The 27,628-nt window shown below is 41.9% G+C and overlaps 1 protein-coding gene across 15 annotated transcripts; it reads right to left on the reverse strand.

Moving 5' to 3' along the window:
- Positions 1 to 879: 879 nt before the first annotated feature.
- On the reverse strand, positions 880 to 27,628 carry LOC137249726 (uncharacterized). 15 transcript variants are annotated; one of them, XR_010952510.1, is made up of 9 exons: positions 27,595 to 27,628; positions 26,864 to 26,912; positions 26,699 to 26,802; positions 9,099 to 9,265; positions 8,953 to 9,032; positions 2,777 to 3,337; positions 2,497 to 2,705; positions 2,108 to 2,426; positions 880 to 2,037 (listed from the first exon to the last, which is right to left on the reverse strand). XR_010952510.1 is itself a non-coding variant. In XM_067781510.1 (5 exons), the coding sequence occupies exon 1, from the start codon at positions 5,188 to 5,190 to the stop codon at positions 3,994 to 3,996; it is 1,197 nt and encodes a 398-aa protein (XP_067637611.1). In that variant the 5' UTR covers positions 5,191 to 7,171; the 3' UTR covers positions 880 to 2,037; positions 2,108 to 2,426; positions 2,497 to 2,705; positions 2,777 to 3,337; positions 3,642 to 3,993. The 15 variants fall into 15 exon arrangements, 1 of the variants encoding a protein (XP_067637611.1); XR_010952509.1 differs by having other exon boundaries at positions 26,864 to 26,929; positions 27,595 to 27,623; XR_010952501.1 differs by having other exon boundaries at positions 26,864 to 27,002; positions 27,492 to 27,623.

Below are 27,628 nucleotides of genomic sequence, written 5' to 3' on the forward strand. Positions count from 1 at the left end.
ACGTGTGTGAGCAGCACAGTACTATGCTCACATCCTATAGGTGGGAGCGGAATGGACTATCACATTAATAGGAACGAAACGGAAAATTTGGTCACAAACCCTAATCCGCCCATGCAAAAATGACTATGAATATAACCGCTGCAGAAAGTCACAATGACCGTAAAATGACTAGTAAAATGACGTGGAGCGTTTTTGCAGGGCTTGTACACTATGGAAACGATACTAGAAAATACAATAAAGTTTCAGACATTGGTGCTTTATCGGTAACCGTATCGGTCATTGTGAATGATGACAAAGTGTGTTAGCTTATCTGTCAACTGCCTGACAGGCTGTTCTATATGGCTACTATTCAGCGTTTTGACAGGCTGTTCAATATGGCGGCGCCTAGCTTCAGCGGGTGATAGAAAGAGATACAGAATGAGACAGCGATAGTCAAATACGAATCAGGTGATCCAATCACTTTGGAATTTTGACGTTTATACAGAAGAGATCACACTTAGTCATCATTCACAATGGTATCGGTAACCTTATTACCCTACAAGACAGGTACCCGTTGCCTCATCGATTACTTAATCGTTACCAATAACTTGGTCACCAATTATCGTCTTAATGACTTTTACATTGCTGTCGGGAAAAAGGTAACGCATGCGCTCTCTGAAAATAGTGTACGTGTGACTCGCTTTCTCGCTCTTACCTTTTGTGTTTTCGTCATTCCTTCTCGCTCGATGTTATTTACATTTTTAAGTTACTTCATTAGGTATATTTTCGTTATCGCTAACCAAAACATATGCAACAACAACAACACGGGTAACTGGCCTATCGGTTACCCATACCGGTTACCTTCTGTCAATTCGCTTTTTATATGAACGAAACGCGTCATTTTTGTTTAAATAATATTTAATTCATAAATAATGCATGTTTAAAATAGTTTTTACAGTTAAAATCATGTCCTATTATTCTAGTAATTTTTACATATGTGCATTTTTATATTCATAAACTATATAAATACATTAACGTCTATTCATAGGCGTGCACTTTCCGAAACCTTGTTTTGAAGTTCTTATTTTTCATGCGGTGGTGGTGTTGCTCACCATCAGTTTCCAGAGTCATATTAGTTTGGTAGGTATAGTAAGATCAGACGTAGCGGAATATAGGCAGCATGTCAGGAGCATCACCAGAATCCAAATAAGCATTGTAATTCATTTCGTCATTATAAATAACTTGTAGATGCCCCATAGGTGTAACCATACTCTGAGAATTTTTCCGTTCAGATCTGGTAGTGTACAATGAGCAAACTTTTCATAAACATGCACACGTAAACTTGTATTTGTTCTAAATTCTTCACCACATTCGAAACATAGAAAAGATGTTCTTTCATCCATTGTTTTCTCTTGATGCAAGTTTTTGATTATGGACAAACAGTTAATTCTAGACTTTTCGTTGTTACATCAATTGTTTCAGCGTGTTGTGCATGTAAATTAAAATTCATACTTGAATGTGTTTTAGTCTTCCAATGGCATAATTTACATTTTAAATAATGACTATTGGGCATATGAGAAATCTCATGGTCCAATAATTTGTTGAAGCTTGGTGTAGCTGTTTGAAAATCCCACAACTTTTAAATTGTAAATGTTCTAGCTTCTCTAGACGATGCATAAAGCAGAATGGCGTTGGCTATCTTCACCTGGTATATATTGATATTCGGGCGAATAAACAAATGGACCACTTATAATTGCACACCTAATGTGCATTCGCATATATATGTTGCATATGTGAAACATATAACGATGTACCAGTGGCTTTTTATGCAGCTGACGCTGGATGAAGCATTGGATTTTGTGTTGCAAATTAGGCGACATATGTTGCTGTTGATGGATGCGCATATTGCGAATATGTTGGTGGTTCACTAGTCATTAATTGATTAGAAGTTTCAACTTGTTGCGATTCTTGTTTTTGCTGGCTGCTGATGTGGTGTTAACGTCTGTTGTACAAAATTTATTGTTGGTGTTGTTATGGTGCTTACATAACCGGTTGACTCTAAAGTAAAAACCAAAACAGAATATTAGAATCAGTGTTTATGAATAACATGTTTAAAGTAAGCTCTTACAACAACGTGATCGGCGGCTACATCCTGGAGTGCAGGATAGTGGTTCACTAGTCATTAATTGATTAGAAGTTTCAACTTGTTGCGATTCCTGTTGTTGCTGCTGGCTGCTGATGTGGTGTTAACGTCTGTTGTACAATTTATTCGGGTGCTTGCACACGTTGTTATTATGGTTCTGGAAAGCCTTCCGATATTGAAAGTCGTTGATTAGTGTAATCTCCACGTAGTGAACTACTCCCACGGCCGCGTCCGCGGTAAGTATTACATTTGAAGGCCCTTAAGTTACAGGCATAGTTGACATCGCTTACATAACCGGTTAACTCTAAAGTAAAAACCAAAACAAAATATTAGAATCAGTGTTTATGAATAACATGTTTAAATTAAGCTCTTACAACAACGTGATCGGCGGCTACATCCTATGAAAGTAGTGTGGTGTTCCACCTTGTATAAACGTAGGTACTGGATGTGCTCAACCGTGCAGATCAACATTATAAGTACCATCATTTACATAAATTGGTCCAGTTTGATTTGCACCAGGTTCTGGCGGAGGAGCTCCGTACTTCCAAATCGATTCAAGGCAAGTTAATTAAAATCATAGAAACTGTTAGAATCAAATTTTATTATTAAATTTTTTAAAACAATTAATTAATTATTATAATTCATACAACATACTTGCACTCCAGTCATTGCTATATTTGCCTCAGGAGATGATAATAATGGCGCAGCAGTATTGCAATGTATACTAACCCGATTTGATTTGTTGTGTGATGGATTTTTTTTTATCGAGGATTCAATGATTGGACCACTGCTTTGCCGCTTCACTACCAAATTAGGACCATTATTAGTGTGCTCATTTGTCTTATGATGACCAGGTGTTGCATTATATTTTTATTATTCGTGCTGAGATAATGACTGGGTGCATCAATTTGACAACCATGCGGGGTGTGAGCGTGATTATGATATGAGAGTAAAATATTATTTTGCACATACAACTTGTCTTTATATAATTCAACTTCCTCCACCCATAATTCTTGAAAATCTAATATTTCCAACCCTTTTGATTTTGCGCTGGAGTTCTTACCGCCGCCAACACTGGAAGCATTACTACTAGTATTCTCCTTCATGTATGGAGTATATAAGTGCGTATAACAATGGCCATGATTGGTGTGCTCATTCTCTTTGACGGGGTTTGCATTTGGAGGTTGGTGTCATTTTCACTTTGAATTTTGATTTCTACAATAAATAAAAAAAGACGCAAAGTATTTAGCAAAAGTGTTTCGATTCATTAAGTACATCAATTGTGATCTTGACGCAAATAATACAAAGGTCATCACAAAGGAATGCGCGAAAAAAAATGATAACTTAATAAAAATAGCCAGACAACAAAGCATCTTGAAGGTAATTCGAGAAGTAACAAGTTGTTGCAATGTTTCCGAATGCATCTGTGTAGAGACTACTTTGGTACCAACCGATATTTTTTTGATGACTTCTGTTAAGACATACGTTAACTTTGGGTTAATAATAATTATCTTCTTACACTTGTAGTTAACGACACTCCCCGAAAGATTAGGATACGATCGGAAACAATTTAATACGGCCACGTTGAGCCTTCTTTCGCCTATTTGTTATTTTGTGCACAAGCTGTGTTTTAAACAGATAAAATACGAAACTTCCGCAACCACCAAGGGCCAAGCACCAGCTTGAAACACTGATAAACTTGATAAATTAATGCCTGTAAGTTTGACAAAAACACGCATTTAGAAGGGTTTTTATACCAAATAAAAATTAAGTGCATACCTAAGTCCATATTTTCTTGTTTATTATTTAAATATTAAAATTTATTATTCAAATAAACAGAGTGAAATATATGATGTAATTTATTGGTAAACTCAAACCCACGACTTTGCGGAAAAATTATCTAAAGGCCCGAATTGTCTGACACAGTCTGCAATGTGCAAAATTCCATGCAGGTTAAAATTAATTCGTTCATTAATGTATAGTGTAGAAAAGAGTTTAACAAACTCTTGCAAAATTTGGTCAGCTATATTTATTCCGATATTATTAGATCTCTCGATACAAAGCAGCCGAATACCGGTATGAAGTAAAAGAAAGTGATAATACCGATCTTCACTGCTGCAGCCTTTTAATACAAATATTCCGGTATATAATAAAAATGGCCGAAATTCCGTTGATTTCCAATTGCTTAATTCATTAAAATCGCGAGCCACTCTGCTGAACTCCGAAGGTACAAATTTGGATAGAAACTGAAGCTTTTTATTCATGACAGACAAATTACTTTTAGAAATTAGCAAATTTAATAATTTTTTCATTACACCCAAATCGACCAAATGCATTGGATCCAAAGGAAACTGAGAGACCATGCCGAAATTTGCAGACTCTAACACCGTTTCCTTATTTTTATATTCTAATCTATGATGGCTTATATCTTGCCGATTCTTAAATGATTCATCGGTTTGTGCTATTCCCACACTAACAGGGAAGCTATGTTTTTCACTTGTGCAGATACATTTTGGACAAGCGTTTTTTGCAGAATGAGACATAACTCCAGTGACAAAAGCACGTGCTGGTGAATCACAGGTGAACGAACGGACTCTAAACTGTTTAATTACCTCATTACTTCCAACTTTAATACCATTTTCTCTTAAGTTAGTTACCTCGTTGCAGAAACTCATTAAAAAATCATCAGGGTTTGGTGGCTTACTGTTCCCTTGGAAACAGGCAATCAAAAATGGGCCAACTTTAGGATGATCTACTAATGCCCCCAAAATGGGCCAAAGACAAGTTTTCGAGGACCTTGTAAGCTGTAAGCCATCAATCCCAACATCCAATGTCACATTATTACTACTTTGAAGGAAATCGAAATCTCTACGACACAAATTATTTTCGATACCTATATACATAAAAGTTCCCTCTCCTAAAACATCAAGTTCCACTTTATCCCGATTTGTACCTAAGAGAGTTTTTGCACACAATGGCAGTCCATCATAACCAATTTTTCGCATGGTATGAAGTAATGAGGCAATTTTGCTAAGAGGTGAGTTTTGTTCAACTGCCCACCTTTTCATTTCAGTACATTTGAAATTATCAATATTTTGTGGCTCAATTTTGTCCTCGTCGCAATCATGATCTGAATCTTCGAAAAAATAATCAATTTCGAAGAAATACTTAAATCTACTCTATTTACTCCACGGATTTCATTTCTTTCATCTTCTTGAGGAGGATTATTTAATCTGCGGAATTTCGCTATGGATGCTTCAAACTTCGCCTTTTCCAAACTTAAGAGGTTTGACATTGTTTTTTTACTCATTTTTAAAACTTATCTTTTTATATAAAGGACCAGGTATTAAAATTATTTTCCACCGCAGAAACTAAAATAAAAAGGTTATGATTTGTTTGCAATTTAATATATCTGCCAAACAGAAGAAGTTTACTTAGATATATCGCATGTTTTAATGTAAGCAGATGCCGCAAATAGTCTGCTAGTGAGATTATGATCACATATACAGAATACTTGAAGGGACAAAAAAACGCCATTAAAATAATAAATAAATATCAGGCGCGATATGAATACCATAGAGCGTCCACGTAAAACAGTTACCGGGTAAAACCTTCAAAATTTAAGAACTTAAAAGCAATCAGCAAACAAACGATTCAAATAGAAGCAGCAGGTTATTACAAAGAGTGCTTATTATATTCTCACAAGCACCGCCGTAGACAGAAATTCCGGGCCCGGGACTAAAGAATTTACGGGCCGCGCTATAAAAAATCCACTAACACATTTGATTAACTTGAATTAATGACGTCTCAATCATGAATCATTATTGATGGATTACATAAAAAAAAAATGTTTGCCACATCAACTAAATTACTTCTGGACTAAGAGCTGACAACAAAATTAACACAGAATATTTACTATTATACTATTTTATTGTAACATAGAAACAAAATTCTCTTTTAACAGCCAAAAATGGAAAATGGCCAAGGTGGTCCCGCTACTAAAGCCTGGGAAACCAGCTAACATAGGAGAGTCATATAGCCCGATATCTCTCCTATCGCCAGTAGCCAAGACGCTTGAAGCCATTTTTCTCCCCTACTTCAAAGCAAATTTGCAGCTAGCCTGTCATCAGCATGGCTTTAGAAAACTCCATAGCACCACCACCGCGCTAAATGCCATTAGCGCCCAGATAAATTGTGGTTTAAATCAGAAGCCCCACCATAGAACAGTACTCGTTGCGCTAGACCTATCAAAAGCTTTTGATACGGTCAACCATGGCACGTTACTGCAAGACCTGGAAGGGTCTTCCCTTCCCCCATGTCTTAAAAGGTGGACCGCAAATTATCTGGGTGGTCGGCAGGTATCGGTGCAATTTAGAAACGAAACATCAAAACCAAGAAGAATTAGACAAGGGGTGCCACAGGGTGGTGTCCTATTCCCACTTTTGTTTAACTTCTACATATCAAAGCTACCTTCGCCTCCAGAAGGAATTACTATGGTTTCCTACGTCGATGACTGCACAATAATGGCCACAGGCCCAGGCCCACAGATCGATGAGCTTTGCAACAAAATAAACGGCTACCTCCCTGACCTCTCCAGTTTTTTCGCCTCGCGATACCTGGCATTATCACCGACTAAATCCGTCCCAAATGTCGACCATTTTGAACATCCACGTCGATGGCACTACGCTACCGACTGTCCTACACCCCAAAATCTTGGGTGTGACGTTTTTTTGATCAGGATCTACATTTTGGTGAGCATGCAGCCGCAATTGTACCGAAGATCCAGAGCCGTAATAAAATCCTCAAATCTCTTGCTGGCAGTACTTGGGGAAAAGACAAAGAAACGCTCATTACCACTTACAAAGCAATTGGCCATCCGATTGCATGCCACGCGTCCCCTATATGGTCGCCAAGCCTAAAAACTACTCACTGGAAGAAGCTACAGACCTGCCAAAATACTGCTCTCAGAAACATTTCTACAACAACAACGGCCACTCTGTTTACGACGTGGGAGGAACAGATGTCGCAAATATTGGACGCTCACGTCGATGGTGTCACACTACCAACTGTCCGTCACCCAAGATAACGTTCGATAATACTGACCTTCAAGGCCAATGCCACCAAAATTGTATCTAAAGTACAAAGTCGCAACAAAATCCTCAAGTCGCTTGCCGGCAGTACCTGGGGAAAAGATAAAGAAAAGTTGCTAACCACGTAAAAATCAATTGGCTGGCTGCTCGTGAGCTACGCGTCACCAGTTTGGTCGCCTGGTCTTAAAAACACATACTGGAAAACGCTACAGGACTACCAAAATGCTGCAATCAGAACTGCCACCGGATGTCTCCTAATGACCCCGGAACACCACCTACATAGTGAGGCCAAAGAGCTCAATATTAAAGAGCACAATGAAATGCTGATATTTTTTTTTTTACCCACTGTGTCAAACATGCAGCCTTCCACCCCACCAAAATCCATGTTTGCGTACAAAATGCGCCAACTGCGATAAACAACACCCATCTATTTCGAATAAATGGCCGGTTCCTTCCAGAAGGAAAAACTTATTTCCTACAGCTTCATCCCGACTCTCCTTCGCTGAAGTAGTCCACCCCAGCAACAATGGACTTACGACAAAAAACATTCGACATATTCGACATAAAAGCTAGTGCAAACTCAGATTTGTTACTCATAGGAGATCTGAATGCATGGGGTTCAGAAACCACCAATCAAAAAGGTAAAATAGTTGAAGACTTTCTGCTATCCAAGAGCCTAAAAGTTTTAAACGACATGCCACCGACCCATTTCACAACACACCAGATACATATTTACACACATTAATGTATGCATATGCTCCGCTGGCATGCGTCCAAAACTAAATTGCTCAACCCTATCCCAACTCCATGGAAGTGACCACTTCCCTTTGGTCACAAAAATGCTGTTACCTGGATCAAACCCGCGCACCCTCAACCCGAAGATCATTATTAACACTTCGGTAATAGTCTAGTTGAGGGGTCGACTGCTAATACGCGTCAAAAAATATCGAGAGAAGTGTCAAAAGACGCGTAATAATCTCGAGAGCAATAATCCGAAGGAGGAAAAGAAAAATTGTATCTCTGTCCGGAGATATTTGCAGTTGAAGTTGGCGATTTTCATGTGGTTGTTGTTGTGTTTGTACCCACAAAAAAATTGTGCATCACCGTGGCGGTAGCCACGGTTATACCACACACCCGGACTTGGCATGGCGTAGCACAGGGTCATTTTCTATAAGCGCGGCCAAAGGCCGCCAACGCAGAAAGGTGTTCTGCGCAAAAATACTATGGATCCCACCCCCCGTTTCGGAGGTACCCACGGGTCTTTTTTCGGTTTTTCCTCAATATATTTTGAACGAGTTAAAATTTTTATTTTCCGCCTTCGGATTATCAATACTGATGTCAAGACGCGTCGTTTGACACCTCTCTCGATATTTTTGGTAGCGTATTAGCAGTCGACCCCTCAGCTAGACTATTACCAACACTTCTTTTCCTCTGCTAAATAAATAAAATAATAGGCGGTAGTAGTGCAGTTTAGGGGCCACACCCTAAAGTTGGGCCAAGATTTTCGTGTGAGGTATCAAAAGACGCGGATTAATCTCGAGAACAATAATCTGACGGCGGAAAAGAAAAATGATATCTCTGTCCGGAGATATTTGCAGTTGAAATTGGCGATTTTCATGTGGTTGTTGTTGTGTTGTACCCACAAAAAAATTGTGCATCACCGTGGCGGTAGCCCCGGGTCTTTTTTCGGTTTTTCGTTAATATCTTTTGAACGGGTAAACAACGTTAAAAAAAACTCACATGTTACTCGCTTCTTGCTACTAGCTGACTTGCTGAGAAGGATGATGCTGTTCCACAGTCTTATTATTGAACTGAATTGGCTGTAATAAAACAAAGAAAATATTGGCTTTATTAAGGCATCAATTTTTGTAAAACTACTTATGTACATGTTACTGGATGATGCTTTTCCACCGTCTTGCGAAAATTTTATTGAATTGCAGCTAAAGACAAAGATGGTCGTACCGTTTGAGAAATTTATAATAAATTTATAATAAACGAGAAGTTTTGCCGGTTTTTCTTTAATGAGCGAAGGCCGCCAACGCAGAAAGATGTCCTGTGCAATACAATTTTTAATTCCCGTTTTCAGATTCTAAAAACGGAGCTCGAAATGCGTATTTTGTTACCACCTTTGATAAAAATTAGGTTGTGCTCTGTCTTGTAAAACGTTACCTTTTTTGGTTTTGGAAATCGAATCTTCCAAAAAAAAAAAAAAAAAAAAAAATTGCAATTGGTGGCAAGAGGACTTGGTTGCCTCTAGTTATATAGCCAGTTTAACGTATAAGGCAATATACTTACAACATTTAGAAGTGCCTAAACAACTAGCACATATCACAACTAAAAGCACATGAATTTTTCCTTTTTATTAACAACTTAATTATATTTTTTTGCGTTTTAATATTTTCCGGAATAATTATTGCATCGTTATTAAAGATCATTGTACAGGCGATGTGGCGAAAGTGGCGATCAAAAAAATATCGAAGACAAGGAAAAAGACAGACCGGCCATCACTAAAAAAAAAAATCGGCCCCTTTTGAAGATTGAGTTTCCGCCGTATACACCTAAGGAAAGAAAAAATTTGGTAAGGGAAACTAAATCAAGAAAAATCGCCGAGTTGCCGGCCAAATCGATACCAAATTAGATGATGGTGGTAAAACGTATTCACCGATGGTGTTTTTAAATGATTATTGGGACTTAAAACGTGAACATTTTCCCATCAATGAAACAACGCCACAATTAGATCTGCATTTTAACCTATCAACCATTAGGCATGTTCAAGTGGCAATTGAGGACACTACCACCGGCGTAAAGGCCAGCACGAAGCTCTTTCGCCACCTGGGTCTTTTGTTCACCTCGGACCACCGCGCCAACCACCACCAACGGTGCCTACTATTACCACGGGCATCACCATCGGTAGTACCTCCCCCAACTCCTTCATAAGCGCAACCACAAGCGCAACAACCATCAGACGTACCGCCACACCAGTAGCAACGCACGTAGCGGGGCCACGTACATAGGCTTGAGGCCATTAAGGTTAGCACCAACAACAGGCGGTTCCACCGACCCCAAGACTAGCGCACCTTTATTAACTGCGCTCATACCGGCAATAATACCAGCCGCATCCTTACTAGCCGCGCTCATGCCGGCAATAACACTACTAGCGCATCTTTATTAACTGCGTCCATACCGGCACTAACACTACTAGCGCAACCCTTACCAACTACGACCAGATTGGGCTACAATAAACCTGCTACAATGACAATCACAGGACAGCGAATATAGGCCTGCGGGCATTCCAATTGCGATAACGAACATCAGCGGTTAAAGCGGTGAGTTCGTTCCACTACTGAACTAAAATTATGTATTTGTAGCCTTAACCTTTTTTTTTTTAATTATATTTTTGACTCCGCAACATTATATAATGTTAATGTAGCCACAACTAAATTAAAAGTGAATTGTTTATATAAAACACAAAGACCAATGTGCTAAATACCTTTGCACTGTAAATAGGATTGCAATTTGGTAGAAAAATGGAAAAATGAATTCCCTGTAGTTAAAGGCACTAATATTAAAAAAGCATAAAAACAACTCAAGATTGATAGTAATGTAAAGTTTATGTCCTATAACTAAAAACCACGAAGATCAATTTAACGTAACTATTTAGTGTTGCAAAAAAAGGGTATAAAGCTAATTAAAAGAAAAAAAAAACCATATTCGAGTATATATCTATGTAATGTTTAAGTCATAGTAAATTGCCTTTTTTCTACAAGAAAAAATTATAACCAACAAAAAAACAAAGCATATTTTAATGGTCATGGGTGTGCAATTTATACTGCCTGTGAAACAAAGAAAAAGGTGTTTCAGGTATTAAAATCTGCTTTGCGTTGTGGTAAAATTTTACTAATACATTTTTTTTATTAATGCCATCGTGGCGAATATGATTTTGGAGTGAGCAAAAGTGTTGATATTGTTTCGGTAAGGAATAAAGTTTTATTGGTAATTCAAGCTCAGTTGCATTATCAGTAAAATGCATTAACTCTATATTAAGAGACGCAAATAACAAGTAATGCGGGTTGGCTTGCGTTAGCAAAACAAAACTTTTGTTGTATACATTTTTTTTTGGGTGACTGAGTCGAACTAAACCCGAAACAATACCAACCCTAACACTTACTTGTAAAACAGTTTACGTTTCACTTGAACAAGTAAAACGATTTCGGTAATTGTACTATAAGTTTAAAAGGTTCATGTTTTACCTGAACAGGTGAATGACTTCGGTAATTTTTCCATGAAGCTAAAAGCTTACGTTTTGCTTGAGCTTGTGAAACAATATTTTATTTATATTTTATTTACCCCAAGTTTAGTCCTAGTTGCGTTTATGACTAATTTCTCAGCGCATAGTACATATTACTGTCATTATACTATGTGTACTACCGAATTGATGTTTAGTTAAACTCAAAGTAATTTTAATACAACAACTATTAATTTTGTAAGGGGCCCCAATTAGCAGAAGTTGTATCCAAACTGTACAGCCCTAAGATAGATTTGTAAAAAAAAAAAAAAAAAAAAAGGAGAAAAAAGGGCATTTGACCAAAGTTCTACAAAAAAAAGATTTTCTTTCATTACATATATAGTATATTTTTATTTAAGTACATATATAGCCTTTTTGATTGCTAAAAAATTTTTTCAAAAAAATTTGTTTATAAGCTTAAATAGGTTCCAAAACCCTTGTAGTAAGAAGTAAGAGAAAACAAAAGAGAAATCTATGTTAGTAGTAATAATGAGCATTGAATAAATTTGTTGACAATATGGGAATGCTGACTTCCATACTTGTTTAGAAGGCACTTAGGGCACACAGGTAAGGGGCCACCGAAATACAGGTGCGTCGGTGGCCATGGTTATTGAGGGTGGGACAAGCACCGGGCGTCGCAACACCACCCGCGGCGCCCCCTATATATATTCGGCCCTTTATGTTTATTTTCCCTTTGGTTATTTTATTTTAATTTCAGCAGTTTTTTTTGAATTTGGTTTTTAGAGTTAGTAACCGGTCATGTCCGGTTCGGTAAATTTTTTTGCGGTAATTTTTTTTTGAATTTTTAAATTTTGGAATGTTAACGGGTTGTCCGTGGCATCCGGTTCGACCGGATGTCCTTTTGATTTGAATTATAAGCGTTTTGAGTCGGTCTCTGCGCTTCTGTCAGTTTGTTTTGAATTTGACAGCTGCTCGTTTTGATAGGCATGATAGGATTTTTTTTCTGTTTATGGCGCAGGAACAGTAAGGTTGGCAAGGACCCGCCCCAGCCGACAATGACTAGCCACTGTGCACCACCACATCATGCCGACCGCCTTCCTTACTGCTTCCATCGTAAATGCGGTTCCATAACAGATGGCGCCCAACGTTATTTGATGCCCGAGGCGCTGTCGCGCTGGTTCTTTTGGTCAACTTGTGAAGTTGACCATCCCACCAGTCCGAGGTGTGCAGCCGCAGGAGCAGCCACCTGCGTTGCGGTGGGATGGTTGGACGGATCAAGTTGTCCAGAATGATCATCGATGACAGTTGCTGAGGGCGCCATAACAGATGGCGCCCAACGTGGCAACTAAGGCGCTGGCCGCGAGGGTCAGTCGGGTCAACCCGTGAAGTTGACCATCCCACCAGTCCGAGTGAGCAGCCACAGAGCTGCCACCTACGTTGCGGTGGGATGGTTGGACGGATCAGGTTGTCCGGGCTGGTCATCGGGGGCAGTGGCCGAAGGAGCCACGGACTTTACGTCAGTCTCCGGATTTTTTTTATTATTTCACCCAGTGAGGCAGTGCTAAACGCACTTGATTTTTTTGTAAGTGGGGTTTTGTGTTTCCGGAATGTTGTCCGTTAGTCGGTTTGGTAATAATATGTCCGCTAACTTGGGTTTCAATTTTTTTTTAATGTAAAATTTTTTTTTTTTCAATAAATTTTTTTTATGCCGAATTTTGTTTTGTTTTGTGTTGTCTGGAGTGTGTGTATGTGTTGATAGGACCCCAGCTCATCCCACGTCTCAGGTGGCAACGCATAGTGCCACCTGGATTGTGACGGGTTGAGCTGGGATTCAGAGTGGCACTCCTTCCTGTCCCACCAGACTGGGGGAGCGGTTCCGAAACCTCAACACCCCCAACCAGTCCTAGGGGCAAGCCCCTGGAGACTGCCCCTGCGTTGCGGCTGGGCGTGTTGAGACCAACCCGTGTGTGCCAGGAGTGACCCTAGTGACCCCAACCAGTCTCGGAGGGGGGCCTTAAGACCCCCTCGCACTGCGGTTGGGAGCACTAGGGACAAGTATGAATGGGTCTATGTAATTTTTTTTCTCGCCTGTAGCCCGAGTGCCTTCGGGAAGGGATGCCAGTATTCCCATTGATTGCACGATACATTTGAATTGCTTCGTCGCTTCTGTTTTTTTTCAGCTTTTAAAAGTTTTATTTATTTTTTTTGCGTATAAATTTATATACAAAAACCTTTTTTTTTTTGAATTCTTAACTGCCTTACGTGGCAAAAGTTTTTTTTTGACCTATAACTGACCATTTTTTTAATATGTCGCGCGACCAGTCGTTCGGGCAACCGGGCCGGAATACCCCGTTTGGGAGTGCAGGGAATTACCGGGGAAACCAGAACCGGGGCAGTAAAAATAGAAGGGCCTTCTCTCAGGCCAGGCGTCCCTTGGTGGTGCACACCCCAGTAGGCGGACAATATGGAGACCCCGCGTTAATAAACATGGGCTCGGACCTGAATGACCCTCGCGAGAAACTGGACGAACCTGTAAGCACCAGTCACGTGAACGCGCACGATATCTCGGGGCTAATGCCCAATGTGCAGATCTACGCACCAGAAGTAGCTGGTGCTTTACCACCAAATCAGGAGATTGGAAATTTCGGAGACGCTACAAGTGATCGGGCGAATACCTTAGGAATGCAGGACGAAGCCACTCGTGGAGGCTCGTGGGTGGACGTGCTACACCAACTGTTCCAGGCTTCGCAGGAGGAAATGCGGAGAGTGATGGGCTCAATTAGAGCCAATATGGCCCAGCTCAACGCCGCTCTCGAATCCACGCAGCAAGCGAATCAGCAAAATAGGAACGCAAGTAGGATGGACCGTAACCCATTTCCAACGGGAGTACCACCAATGTACCCGACTCCAAGCAGCACAGCAGTAAAACCGCAGGAGTGGAAAATCTCATTTGACGGCACTGGGAGCGTAGCTGATTTCCTCTTCAAACTGAACACCTTGTGTGAGCGCACACAATGCCCTGACGAACAAATAATGGCTAGTTTCCACCTGTTTCTTTCCGGGCGGGCCGAAGAATGGTACTGGCTGTTCACAAAACAAAACCCTAATGCGACATATGCCTTTTTGTGCTACTCATTGAAAAGAGAGTTTGGCACTTTGAAAACTGACCACGAGATCATGATGGAGATCTCCATGCGAAAGCAGAAAGCAAGTGAGTGCTATGACGTGTTTCACACGGACATAATCTCCTTGAACGCGCGCTTAAGAGAGCCAATGTCGGAGCTTCTACTGATTGACATAATAAAAAGAAACGTCAACAGTAGCCTTAAGCTGATGCTTTTCAACGCAGATGTAAGGAACCTTCATGATCTACGGGATGTAGCACGCAGAGGTGAACAAGTGCTGAAAGAAAGCAAGCTGTTGGGAGCTACTTACCCAGGACGGCATGTAAACGAAGCACGCGTGACAACCCCGGATATGAGGATGGAAAACGAAGACGGCGAGACGGATCCGCAGATAGGGGCGCTGGAATATCGACGCAGCAGAAGACCGGACTATTCGGGAATCCAATGCTGGAATTGCCAGGGAATGGGGCACTCCTATATATATTGTGAGGAACCCATAAAAAATCCTTTTTGTTTCAAATGTGGGTATAAGGGGGTATTTACACCTAAATTCCCTAGGGACCATCGTAGGCAGGGAAACCAGTACCCGAGCGAGAAGATGGGGGAACCTCGTTCGGCTTCATAGCTCCCACACCAGCCGGTTCTCGAGGCGTCGTCCCAGGCACCGAACCAGAGGGCGAACCTCTGCATGGAGATGGTGAGCTTCCGAGGTGCAGTAGTACCCTGGCGGAAGAACCCTCAAACGTAATAATAACCTTCCCTGACAGTACTGACAATTCGAATAGTTCTGAAGCCGAGAGTCAAACGTCTTCATCCGTGATGGGCGAGCCGATTAGAATTCTGCGACACCAGCATAGGGATGTCGCTTGCCAAACGCAACTTTCACCAAACCTAGAAGAAAGGGAACATAGGTATAAACAAATAAGACATACCATTTTTGAACAATATCCGGTATCGGACAATATTTTGAAGTGTAGGAAGAGATACCACAGGAGAGTACAGGAGCGTAGACTGCTGCAAGCAACCACGTTAACGCTTACCGAGGATGAAAGGCCTTTAATTAAGGCTAAAATTAAAGACAGTTTCCTTGTAGGGTTGTTGGACTCGGGAGCCAACGTCTCCATCTTAGGGAAAAATGGAGTAGAATTCTTAGAGGATAACGGCTTCGAATATCAGCCCTTACACGCGTTCGTATATACCGCGGGCGGCAACAAGCAAACAATTTTAGGCTCAGTATCCCTACCAGTCACCTTCAAAAATATCACAAAGGTTATTCGTTTTTATCTTGTTCCCTCATTGCTCCAAGAAGCTTACTTCGGGGTAGATTTTTGGAGAGCATTTGCGTTAGCTCCCGAAATATTCCCAAGCGTAGAGTGTTTAGAGGTTAGACTTGAGAAGGAAGAACTTAACCTGCACGAATTGTCACCAACAAAAAAATTAGAATTGCAAAAGGTCATCGAGACGTTCCCTTCGTACGAGAAGTTAGGCCTAGGACAAACTAAATTAGTGGAGCATCACATCGACACCGGTGATGCTGTACCTATAAAAAGCAAACATTTCCCTCTTTCGCCACCGAGGCAAGCCGAAGCTTTTAGAGAACTAGACAGGTTACTCGAATTAGGAGTTATAGAAGAATCCAACTCCCCGTGGTGTAGTCCTGTAGTACTGGTCCGGAAACCAGGTAAAGTTAGGCTGTGCATAGATTCGAGGAAGGTCAACGCGGTGACTAAGAAGGACTCATACGCTCTTCCTCATATCAACGGTTTATTGAGAAGACTAAAGGATACGCATTTTATTAGTGGCATTGATCTGAAGGACGCGTTCTTCCAGATCAAATTGACAGAGTCCTCCAAGGAAAAAACAGCCTTCGTAGTTCCGGGGAGGCCTCTGTACCACTTCAAAGTAATGCCATTTGGTCTGTGCAATGGACCGCAGACTATGAGTAGACTGATGGACAAGGCAATCCCTTCGCGTCTGCGAGAGAACGTCTTTGTCTACCTTGACGATCTGATGGTATGTAGCACTAATTTTGAGGATCACCTGAAATTGCTAGCGGAAGTGGCCCAATGTTTGAAAGACGCAGGGCTGACAATCAACGTGGAAAAAAGTAAATTTTGTCAGAAGGAAATACGCTACTTAGGATACTTGATAGGCAGCGGGTGTCTGAAAGTGGATCCGGGAAAAGTAGAAGCAATGCAAAACTTCCCGATCCCTAAATCCTCTCGGCAAGTGCGTAGGTTTGTGGGCATGGCGAATTGGTACAGGGCGTTTATTACCAATTTTGCTGACTTGGCAGGTCCCTTGACCGACTGTCTTCGTAAGTCAGCAGGCCCGTTCAAGCTTACCTCTCAAGCTATAGAGGCCTTCGAAAAGCTACAAGTAGCTTTGAGTTCCGCCCCTGTTTTGGCCCAAACAGACTTTTCAAGGGAATTCGTAATACAATGCGACGCTTCCAAAGTAGGTGTTGGCGGAGTGTTGTTCCAGGTCGATGATGAGGGCGCTGAGCATCCAATCGCATTCGTGTCGAAAAAGCTGAATAATGCTCAACGCAATTATACAGTAACCGAGCTGGAATGTCTTGCAGCCATAATCAGCGTGAAGCGCTTCCGACCCTATGTCGAAGGATTACCTTTTCGGATTATTACGGACCACTCCAGTCTCAAGTGGTTGATGAGACAGAAAGACTTAAGCGGGAGGTTAGCGAGATGGTCACTCTTACTGCAAAGATACGACTTTAGAATGGAACATCGTAAAGGCACCCTGAATGTAGTACCAGACGCGCTGTCGCGTTTTGATGCCGGTGAGTTGTCTTTCACTACCACACCCGGAGAAATAGATTTAGTCTCTCCCGAATTTAGCAGCAACGAGTATTTAGACTTAATTAGGACCGTCACCGAAAACGAGGAATCACTTCCGGATTTACGAGTTGTGGACGGTGTAAATTTCAAAAGAGTTAAGTCTCGTAAGGGGATGTAAGGGGAAGAAGACTCGTTGTGGCGTTTATGGTTGCCAAAAGGGTTGACTGAGGAAGCAGTGAGATTAGCACATGACGCTAACCGGAGTTACCATGGCGGATGGCAGAAAACCTTAGAACGTGTTAGGCAGAAGTACTTCTGGCCGCAGCAGGCTAAGGACGTCAGAGACTACGTCCAGCGTTGTGACACCTGCAAACCGGTAAAACTCACCAATCAGCATTAGAGACCACCTATAGGGAGTACCTTTGAATCCGAAAGGCCATTTCAGCGGTTATATTGCGACTTTCTATGGCCGTATCCGAGATCTATGCGGCGAAATCAATTTCTTTTCATAGTACTAGACCATTTTTCAAAATACGTTTGGCTAAAGCCCATGCAGAGAGCCACCACTGTTAACGTTATAAATTACTTCGCTTCAGAAATTTTTCCAGCTGTAGGGGTCCCTGAGTTTATTCACAGTGACAATGGTAAACAGTTTATCTCGAAGGAAATGAGCCAATTTTTTGCAAATTACGGGGTGACGCACGTGAGGACGGGGTTATATTCTCCTCAAGCAAACGCATCCGAGCGCGTTAATAGAGAAATTGTTTCGAAGATTAGGATTTTCCTGAAAGATAAACCTGACCATACCGATTGGGATAAGCATATACCCGAGATTTTATCAGTTTTGAGAAGTGATTTTCATACGGCGATTCAGTGTTCTCCATACTTTGCATTATATGGCCAAAATATGGTCCAACATGCCTCAACGTACAACATTTTAGGGAAACTCGGCAGCCTTCGGGAAGACCAAGTTACGGTAGTAAGCAGAACTGACAAGTTGACTAATATCCGTGAGCAAGTCCGTAAAAATTTAGATCAGGCTAAGGATAGGGGTGTAACCACCTATAACAAGCGCTCTAGACAAGTCAACTACAAGGAAGGTCAGGAAGTTTTCCGAAGAAACTTTGCCTTAAGTAACTTTAAACAGGGCATTAACGCCAAATTCCTACCCAAATACCTGAAGTGTCGCGTGCTTCGAAAAATAGGCAATGCATTGTATGATCTCGAGGACCTAAACGGGAAATTGATAGGTCGCTTCCATGCTTCGGATATTCGTCCGCAATGAACCAACAAGGGCATTTCTTTTGCCAATTTACAATTTGATTTTTTTTCTATACCCACCAATTGGACCTTTTTTTTGTCTGGGCGTTTTGGCGGTCGGGGACATCTCGCCCAGTATTCTCCCCGAGCAATGACCTCATAGGTTGTCCACACGCGTACTCACCGAGGACCGTGAACACCCTGGCAGTCCACGCTTAGGTTGGACTAGCCTTTCGGAGTTTGGACGAGTTCTCCAGATCAAAATGTCTACCTTTTTTTTCTTTGCCTTCCTGTGGGAGCGATACCCACTGGAACCATCTTTCGGAGTTTTGACGAGTTCTCCATAACAAAATGTCTAATTGCCGCAAAGCCCTTATAACTAGGAAACAAAAATTACTCCCAACTTGAGTTAATTTTTTTTTGATAGACCTATGTTGCCCGGCTAGCTTGGTAGGAGGACTTTGAGACTCTTATCTCAGGGGTGAGTCGTGCCCCACGTTGCTTGTCGTCGAAGATCCCTGGCTGTAGCTTCCCACAGACGATCCGGTTTCCTGTTCGCTTCATCGTCAGGTCTCCAAAGCGAAGCAGGTTTGTTACGGTCTGCTGCTACGGTCTACGGCTATGATCCACTTGGGAGCGTGTTCACGCGAACACACCTAGCGATGTGGCGAAAGTGGCGATAAAAAAAATATCGAAGACAAGGAAAAAGACAGACCGGCCATCACTAAAAAAAAATCGGCCCCTTTTGAAGATTGAGTTTCCGCCGTATACACCTAAGGAAAGAAAAAATTTGGTAAGGGAAACTAAATCAAGAAAAATCGCCGAGTTGCCGGCCAAATCGATACCAAATTAGATGATGGTGGTAAAACGTATTCACCGATGGTGTTTTTAAATGATTATTGGGACTTAAAACGTGAACATTTTCCCATCAATGAAACAACGCCACAATTAGATCTGCATTTTAACCTATCAACCATTAGGCATGTTCAAGTGGCAATTGAGGACACTACCACCGGCGTAAAGGCCAGCACGAAGCTTTATCGCCACCTGGGTCTTTTGTTCACCTCGGACCACCGCGCCAACCACCACCAACGGTGCCTACTATTACCACGGGCATCACCATCGGTAGTACCTCCCCCAACTCCTTCATAAGCGCAACCACGAGCGCAACAACCATCAGACGTACCGCCACACCAGTAGCAACACACGTAGCGGGGCCACGTACATAGGCTTGAGGCCATTAAGGTTAGCACCAACAACAGGCGGTTCCACCGACCCCAAGACTAGCGCACCTTTATTAACTGCGCTCATACCGGCAATAATACCAGCCGCATCCTTACTAGCCGCGCTCATGCCGGCAATAACACTACTAGCGCATCTTTATTAACTGCGTCCATACCGGCACTAACACTACTAGCGCAACCCTTACCAACTACGACCAGATTGGGCTACAATAAACCTGCTACAATGACAATCACAGGACAGCGAATATAGGCCTGCGGGCATTCCAATTGCGATAACGAACATCAGCGGTTAAAGCGGTGAGTTCGTTCCACTACTGAACTAAAATTATGTATTTGTAGCCTTAACCTTTTATTTTAAATTATATTTTTGACTCCGCAACATTATATAATGTTAATGTAGCCACAACTAAATTAAAAGTGAATTGTTTATATAAAACACAAAGACCAATGTGCTAAATACCTTTGCACTGTAAATAGGATTGCAATTTGGTAGAAAAATGGAAAAATGAATTCCCTGTAGTTAAAGGCACTAATATTAAAAAAGCATAAAAATAACTCAAGATTGATAGTAATGTAAAATTTATGTCCAATAACTAAAAACCACGAAGATCAATTTAACGTAACTATTTAGTGTTGCAAAAAAAGGGTATAAAGCTAATTAAAAGAAAAAAAACCATATTCGAGTATATATCTATGTAATGTTTAAGTCATAGGATAGGATAGGATAGGTTAGGTGGTAGCTGCCCTGATAAGGATAGCTCACTTGGACAACACGAAGGTCCGTTGTGATACCACATACACTAAAAATAACGGTGACCTAGATCCAGCTACTTAGAGAATCGTTGGGTAGCAACGATAAAGCTCCGAATGATACCGATCTCAACTTTGGATATATCCTCGGGAGATCCAAGTGAGTCGCGACCGAAGTACTTTCGCCTAATTCTGGCAAAAGCTGGACAATCAAGCATAAAGTGATTTGGTGATTCCACCTCATCATCCTCCATACAGCTGCAGCAGGATGGAGTTTCCAGTATATTGAGACGTACCGCATGGATACCCATGGGACAGTGCCCTGTCAAAACCCCAATGACCATTGATAGGTGAGCCTTAGTGAACCCAATTATTTCAGCAGACCTCCTGCCATCCACTGTCGGCCAGAAAGATCTTGCTACCCTGCAAGACGTGGTATCCGCCCAACGTTTGCTGAGCTGATTCGAGGCCCAGCTATGGAGGAGCAATCCACAGGTGGCCAGCGGGATCCCGAAGTCCCTACAGCCATCTTCATCCGGTTCAGTTGTACCGATGCGGGCTAAGAGATCCGCTTGACAGTTACCCGGGATATCACTATGGCCCGGGACCCAGATAATCTTAATTGTAAAATAATTCGATGCAATCGCAAGCGAGGTCAGGCACTCCCAGACCACCCTCGATCGCACTGTAGTTGAGCTCAAGGCCTTGATAGCCGATTGGCTATCAGAGTAGATGTTAAATTCCCTAACCGTGGTAGCACTGGATAGCATTCCATCCACCGCATCCTTAATCGCAGCAATTTCCGCTTGGAATACACTGCAGTGATCAGCCAACTTAAACTTGCGGCTTAAATTTAGCTCTTGACAAAAGACCCCCCCACCAACCTTTCCATCCAGCTTTGACCCATCCGTGAACAAGTTAACCGGTCCCATGCCCCAGATAAGTCATAGTAAATTGCCTTTTTTCTACAAGAAAAAATTATAACCAACAAAAAAACAAAGCATATTTTAATGGTCATGGGTGTGCAATTTATACTGCCTGTGAAACAAAGAAAAAGGTGTTTCAGGTATTAAAATCTGCTTTGCGTTGTGGTAAAATTTTACTAATACATTTTTTTTTATTGATGCCATCGTGGCGAATATGATTTTGGAGTGAAAAAAGTGTTGATATTGTTTCGGTAAGGAATAAAGTTTTATTGGTAATTCAAGCTCACTTGCATTATCAGTAAAATGCATTAACTCTATATCAAGAGACGCAAATAACAAGTAATGCGGGTTGGCTTGCGTTAGCAAAACAAAACTTTTGTTGTATACATTTTTTTTTGGGTGACTGAGTCGAACTAAACCCGAAACAATACCAACCCTAACACTTACTTGTAAAACAGTTTACGTTTCACTTGAACAAGTAAAACGATTTCGGTAATTGTACTATAAGTTTAAAAGGTTCATGTTTTACCTGAACAGGTGAATGACTTCGGTAATTTTTCCATGAAGCTAAAAGCTTACGTTTTGCTTGAGCTTGTGAAACAATATTTTTTGAGGGGTAGGATATACCCCAAGTTTAGTCCTAGTTGCGTTTATGACTAATTTCTCAGCACATAGTACATATTACTGTCATCATACTATGTGTAATACCGAATAAACTCAACTTGTAGTAAGAAGTAAGAGAAAACAAAAGAGAAATCTATGTTAGTAGTAATAATGAGCATTGAATAAATTTGTTGACAATATGGGAATGCTGACTTCCTTACTTGTTTAGAAGGCACTTAGGGCACACAGGTAAGGGGCCACCGAAATACAGGAGAGGATTTTTTTTCTGTTTATGGCGCAGGAACAGTAAGGTCTGCAAGGACCCGCCCCAGCCGACAATGACTAGCCACTGTGCACCACCACATCATGCCGACCGCCTTCCTTACTGCTTCCATCGTAAATGCGATTCCATAACACTGGCAAGATATTAAAAATCCTCAACGCTTTTTTTTGCTATAACTTAAAAAAACTCATTTTCAAACTTCTGCTTAACTTCTACATATCAATAGCTACCTTTACCACCAGGAATCACTATTGCTTCTACGCCTATGCTATTGTTTCCTACATCGATGAGCTTTGTAATAAAATAAACAGCTATCTCCCCAATCTCTCCAGTTTTGTCGCCTCGCGAAACCTGATATTTTCACCCACCAAATCATCGGTGACCTTATTTAAAACATGACCGCGCCAAATGTCGACCATATGGCATTACCCTACCGACTGTCTTACACCCTAAAATTTTGGGTGTGACTTTCGATCAGGATCTGCATCTTGGAGAGCATGCACTAGCAATTGTAACGAAAATCGTCGTTGGTGTGAGGGCTTAGCCGATCTCCATAGCGCCCGACTATGAGGAGGAGCTGTTTAGGACTGGCATCTACGCCGTTTCGCCTCATTGGAGGGCGGCGGGATGTCGGTGACCAAGAACTGCCAACCCCCTAATCCAGGGTGTTATGCGGACCGTGCCTGTTGGACGATTTGTAGCCAGGGGATAAATTCGGCTGTATTCGAACGGAGCCTTCCCGATACCGGACCACCTCGGGAAGTATTGATGGCCTTACCACAGTAAGGGGCGCTGCTGTGGCTGACGGTTCTTTCCCCGTATATAATACTGGACCGCTGAGCCCGCCTTGTCGGGCTGGTGGTCGTACGACCAAGGTGAACGACTCATTACCTAATTTTCATAAGGACAATGATAAGAAGAAGAGGACTGAGCGGCAAGCCAAGGACGACAAATACGCATTAAGCGATGCGTCGGACTCGGAGAGCGAGAGTAGTGCTAATTCAATGAACTCCGTGTTGGAGAAGCACACAAATGAAAAAGGAGTAGAAGAGTGGAGAAGGGTACGGAGCAAAGAGCTCTCTCGAAGTACCGTGCAGTACTAAGAATTGTACAACGATTGGGAGCAGTGGTGGACCCAACATAAGAGGAGATCGAGCGCTTGGCATGGGCTCATGAGGCGGTAGAAGTAGGTCGAAGGCAGTTCAAAAGGTTTTCTGCGAGAAACCCTCGGTTCTGCAATCGGTATGAGAAGGAAGAAGCGTCGAATGGCAGAATGAAAAGGCAACGTTCGGCGGAAGGCGACAAGCCTGCTTTCAAGAGGCAGAAAGGGCCCAGTCCCAGAGCCGCGACGCAGGGCAGTCCCATAGACAAGACAAGTAGGCCCAAAGCTGTAAGACAGATAGGCCCCAATAGCGAGGTAGCAACTACCTCGAAGGCTGCGAGTCAGAGGGAGTTCCAACTATGGAAGTAGGAGATAAGCCAAAGGGAGATAACGCTAAGACTCCGGCTTTTCCCGAGAAGATGAGTGATGTGGCAAAGCAGTCACTGACTGTGGCGCTGGTTGATCGTAGCAGTACTTTCGAACAGATGACTAGTGAAAGGTGGAGATCTGTAGAAAAGGAGCTTATTAGCTTAATGCTTAAGATGATGCAGGAATAACCAAGTAAGCTCCTTCCAACCTTTGATTCGGGGGATGGTATAATGGTATGAAGATGATAGCGTGCGACAACATCGCGAGCTTGCGGTGGCTGGAGGAAGTGGTTCCAAACCTCTAAAGGCAGGGCACGAACGCGCGTTTTGAGATGGTGGATAAAGCGCAAATCCCCAAGGTACCAAAAGTTAAGGTATGGATACCATGCGTGATGAAGTCGGAGGATACACTGCGATTTTTGCAGAATCAGAATCCGAACATACCGACACAGGATTGGAAGGTACTTACTGTATCTCGGCCTACGGAGGAAGGTCAGTTATACATCTTCCAAATAAACAAGCAGGCGGAGGATATATTGTATGCGCAGCTTGGAAAAATGTCCTTAGGTACAGGCAAAATTTATATGCGACTCAGGAAAAGAAGTCGCGGGTATTAAAGTCCTAACACTCTGGACGTGGGCGAAGTCGAAAAGGACCTCAAAAGCCTAAGGGAAAAAAGACAGGTGGAGGTAGCCCACGTCACCCCGAATGTGTTAGAAGGGGACCAACAGCCAGATGGTGCTGTGAGTCGCACAAAGGAACACCCGGCACAACAGGTACAAGAGGCTGAAGGGGGCTTCGAACACTCTAAACCAAAAGGGCTAGGGGAGGACGACGACGTCACGATGAAGGTGCTGGAGGGGGACAAGCAGCCCATTGGTGCTGCGAGTCCTACAGATAAACCTCCAACACAGTAAAGTGGCGTCGAGCGAACTCCTCCTCCTAACGCGCTGATCCAGGAGCCGTGGCTTCCATTGGGAGGAAAGGTTTCTGGACTTAGCGCGCGCGGATTTGGCGTTTACTATGCGCAAACGGAAGGACGGGTGCGAGCTGTAGTAATGGTAAGGAAACAGCTGTATTCATATATGCTGCCTAATTACACTACTGAGGATCTCGTAGTGGTGGTGAAATCGCCGGGCTCAGATGGTACATGTCCGGCCATGCTACAAGTTTCAAGTAGGGCGGTCGTGGGATGGCTTAAAATAATATTCGATGGGTGCATAAACTGAATCATGTACCGCACTCTTGGAGAACTGCTCGTCTAGCTTTCCTACCAAAGGCGGGGAAGATCGGTCACGTGTATCCCAAAGATTATAGACCCAATAGCTTAAGATCATTTCTGCTCAAAACCTTTGAGAGGCTGATAGATGTGTACATAAAGTCCAACGTGGATGAAAAGCTGCTCTCCACAACACAACAGGCGTACACCAAAGGCAAGTCAGTAGACACCGCATTGCATAGGGTGGTAATAAGCATAGAAAAAGCCCTGGAATATAAGGAATATGCTCTAGAAGTCTTCTTAAGCATTGCCGGGGCTTTCTAAATGGGCGATTATTGATGGTCTTAATTACGTTAAAGTACATCCAGCCTTACCCAGATGGATCGACTGCATGTTAAACTGCAGTAAGATTACATCGCAATGGGGATTGTACGCGGCCACGAAATTAGTGGACAGGGGCACTCCGCAGGGAGGGGTGCTATCACCTCTGCTGTGGACGCTGGTCATTATCCAACTGCTTAGGGGATTCTACGAGGGACCAGAAAAACTTACGGTTTACGCAGATGACGTGCATATGGTCTTGTTTACAAAGAGGTACAAGGTTCCTAATTGGGCCAGGCCTAAGTTAGGAGGGGCGACTCTACGGGAGAAACCTTGCAGAAAATATCTAGGAATGGTCCTAGACAGTAAGCTGTCATGGCAGCTCAACGTGGAGGAGAGGGTCAACGGCACTTTATGCATGTAAAAGAATGCAAAAGAACCGGCATATACGATCAGAAGGAACTCGATGACGATGCCTCAAAACTAACAACCAAAAGCAATAATTATCATTTCACTGACACAAATTTTATAGTTTTTTTTTTTGGGGATTTGGACACAATGTTGTTGTTGCTTTTGTAGCGATAAGGTTGCTCCCCGAAAGCTTTGGGGAGTGTTATCGATGTGATGGTCCTTTAGCCGGATACAGATCCGGTACGCTCCGGTAACACAGCACCATTAAAGTGCCAGCCCGACCATCTCGGGAACGATTTATGTGGCCACATTAAACCTTCAGGCCATCCCTCCCTATAGCATCATGTAACGAAGCTAAGTTTCTTCCAAAAATTGTTCAACACTGCCACGTAAAATCAATGTACTTGTTCTAATGCAACCTTTAAATAATTATAAACTATAAAAATGAAATTAATGCCAAACCTTGGAAAATGTTGAAACGTTCACCACCAACAAAATGCAAAATCCCAGCGGGTCAGGGGGTTAGAATATACCCGCGGTAGGTATGCCTGTCGTAAGAGGCGACTAAAATACCGGATTGGCCTGAAGGTTTAATGTGGCCATATAAATCGTTCCCGAGATGGTCGGGCCAGCACCTTAACGATGCTGTGTTACCGGAGCGTACCGGATCTGTAAACGGCAAAGGACCATCACATCGATCACTCCCTAAACCTTCGGGGAGCAACCGTATCGCTACAACAACAACAACAACAACAACAAAATGCAAAAGCTTTTCATCCTCCTCCCGTGACCATTCTGTCTTCTTTATGCTAGGATCAAGCCATTCGTACCAGCGTGCCTTACATTGCTTGGCAGATTTGCGGTGCAGCAGTGATGCAATACGTGACCACTGGTTTTTGCCATATTTCATTACAGCTGCTTTGAGGATTTCATCCTGAAAGTTATCAATTTAGTTAATAAACGGCCAAGAGTAACCAGTCGCGTCAAATGCTTACCTCAGTGTTTCTCCACACACCACCTTTTATCATTATTCGCGGCATGGTGCTATATAATTGTGAATTCTTTCGATGAGCACAAAAATCAAATCAAAAATTTTTGTCGAAATAAACAGCAAAAATCATTGTATATTAAAGACTTTGGGAAAATTTTAGAAAAGCACCCCCGAGTTCGGGGTAAAACTTCGTATCAAATGAAAGAGGGAGTTCTCCCGATCACAAATATATATATTTTAAAGTGCGCAAACTTATAATTTAAAAGTTATTTGTTGTTAAAGTTTGCAAATTTAACAAATTTCTATAGAACTTTAAATTACAATTTACACATCTTTCAAAACCTTAATCCACATACATTTCTATATAAATTGGCAACGATAAACTTAAATTGCATTTTTGTTTATTTCACATTTCATTTTTGCATTGTTTTCACTTATTATAAATGTTTTTATTAAATCAATCGCGCTTTTGTAGCAACATGCACATATATATATATATATATATACATATATTTTATTGATGACATTACAAAGCTGTGCTGCCACATATATATACGTATACACATATAAAATTTGTATAGAAATTTGCAAACTTTAACACCAAATAACTTTTAAATTATAAGTTTGCGCACTTTAAAATATATATATATATGTGATCTGGAGAACTCCCTCTTAATTTTAAATCTTTCCGGAGATATTCCATTTAAAACTCTCAAAATTGAAAAATTTTTCGACCACCAAATGTTTTGTTGTCTCTGCTGAATTAGAA

This window comes from Eurosta solidaginis, chromosome 4, assembly GCF_040869045.1.
Source record: "Eurosta solidaginis isolate ZX-2024a chromosome 4, ASM4086904v1, whole genome shotgun sequence".
In the NCBI taxonomy this organism is placed as follows: Eukaryota; Metazoa; Arthropoda; class Insecta; order Diptera; family Tephritidae; genus Eurosta; species Eurosta solidaginis.

Coding starts and splice junctions, on each gene's coding strand:
- LOC137249726 (XM_067781510.1), bottom strand. CDS start 5,190: ATGAAAAGGTGGGCAGTTGAACAAAACTCACCTCTTAGCAAAATTGCC.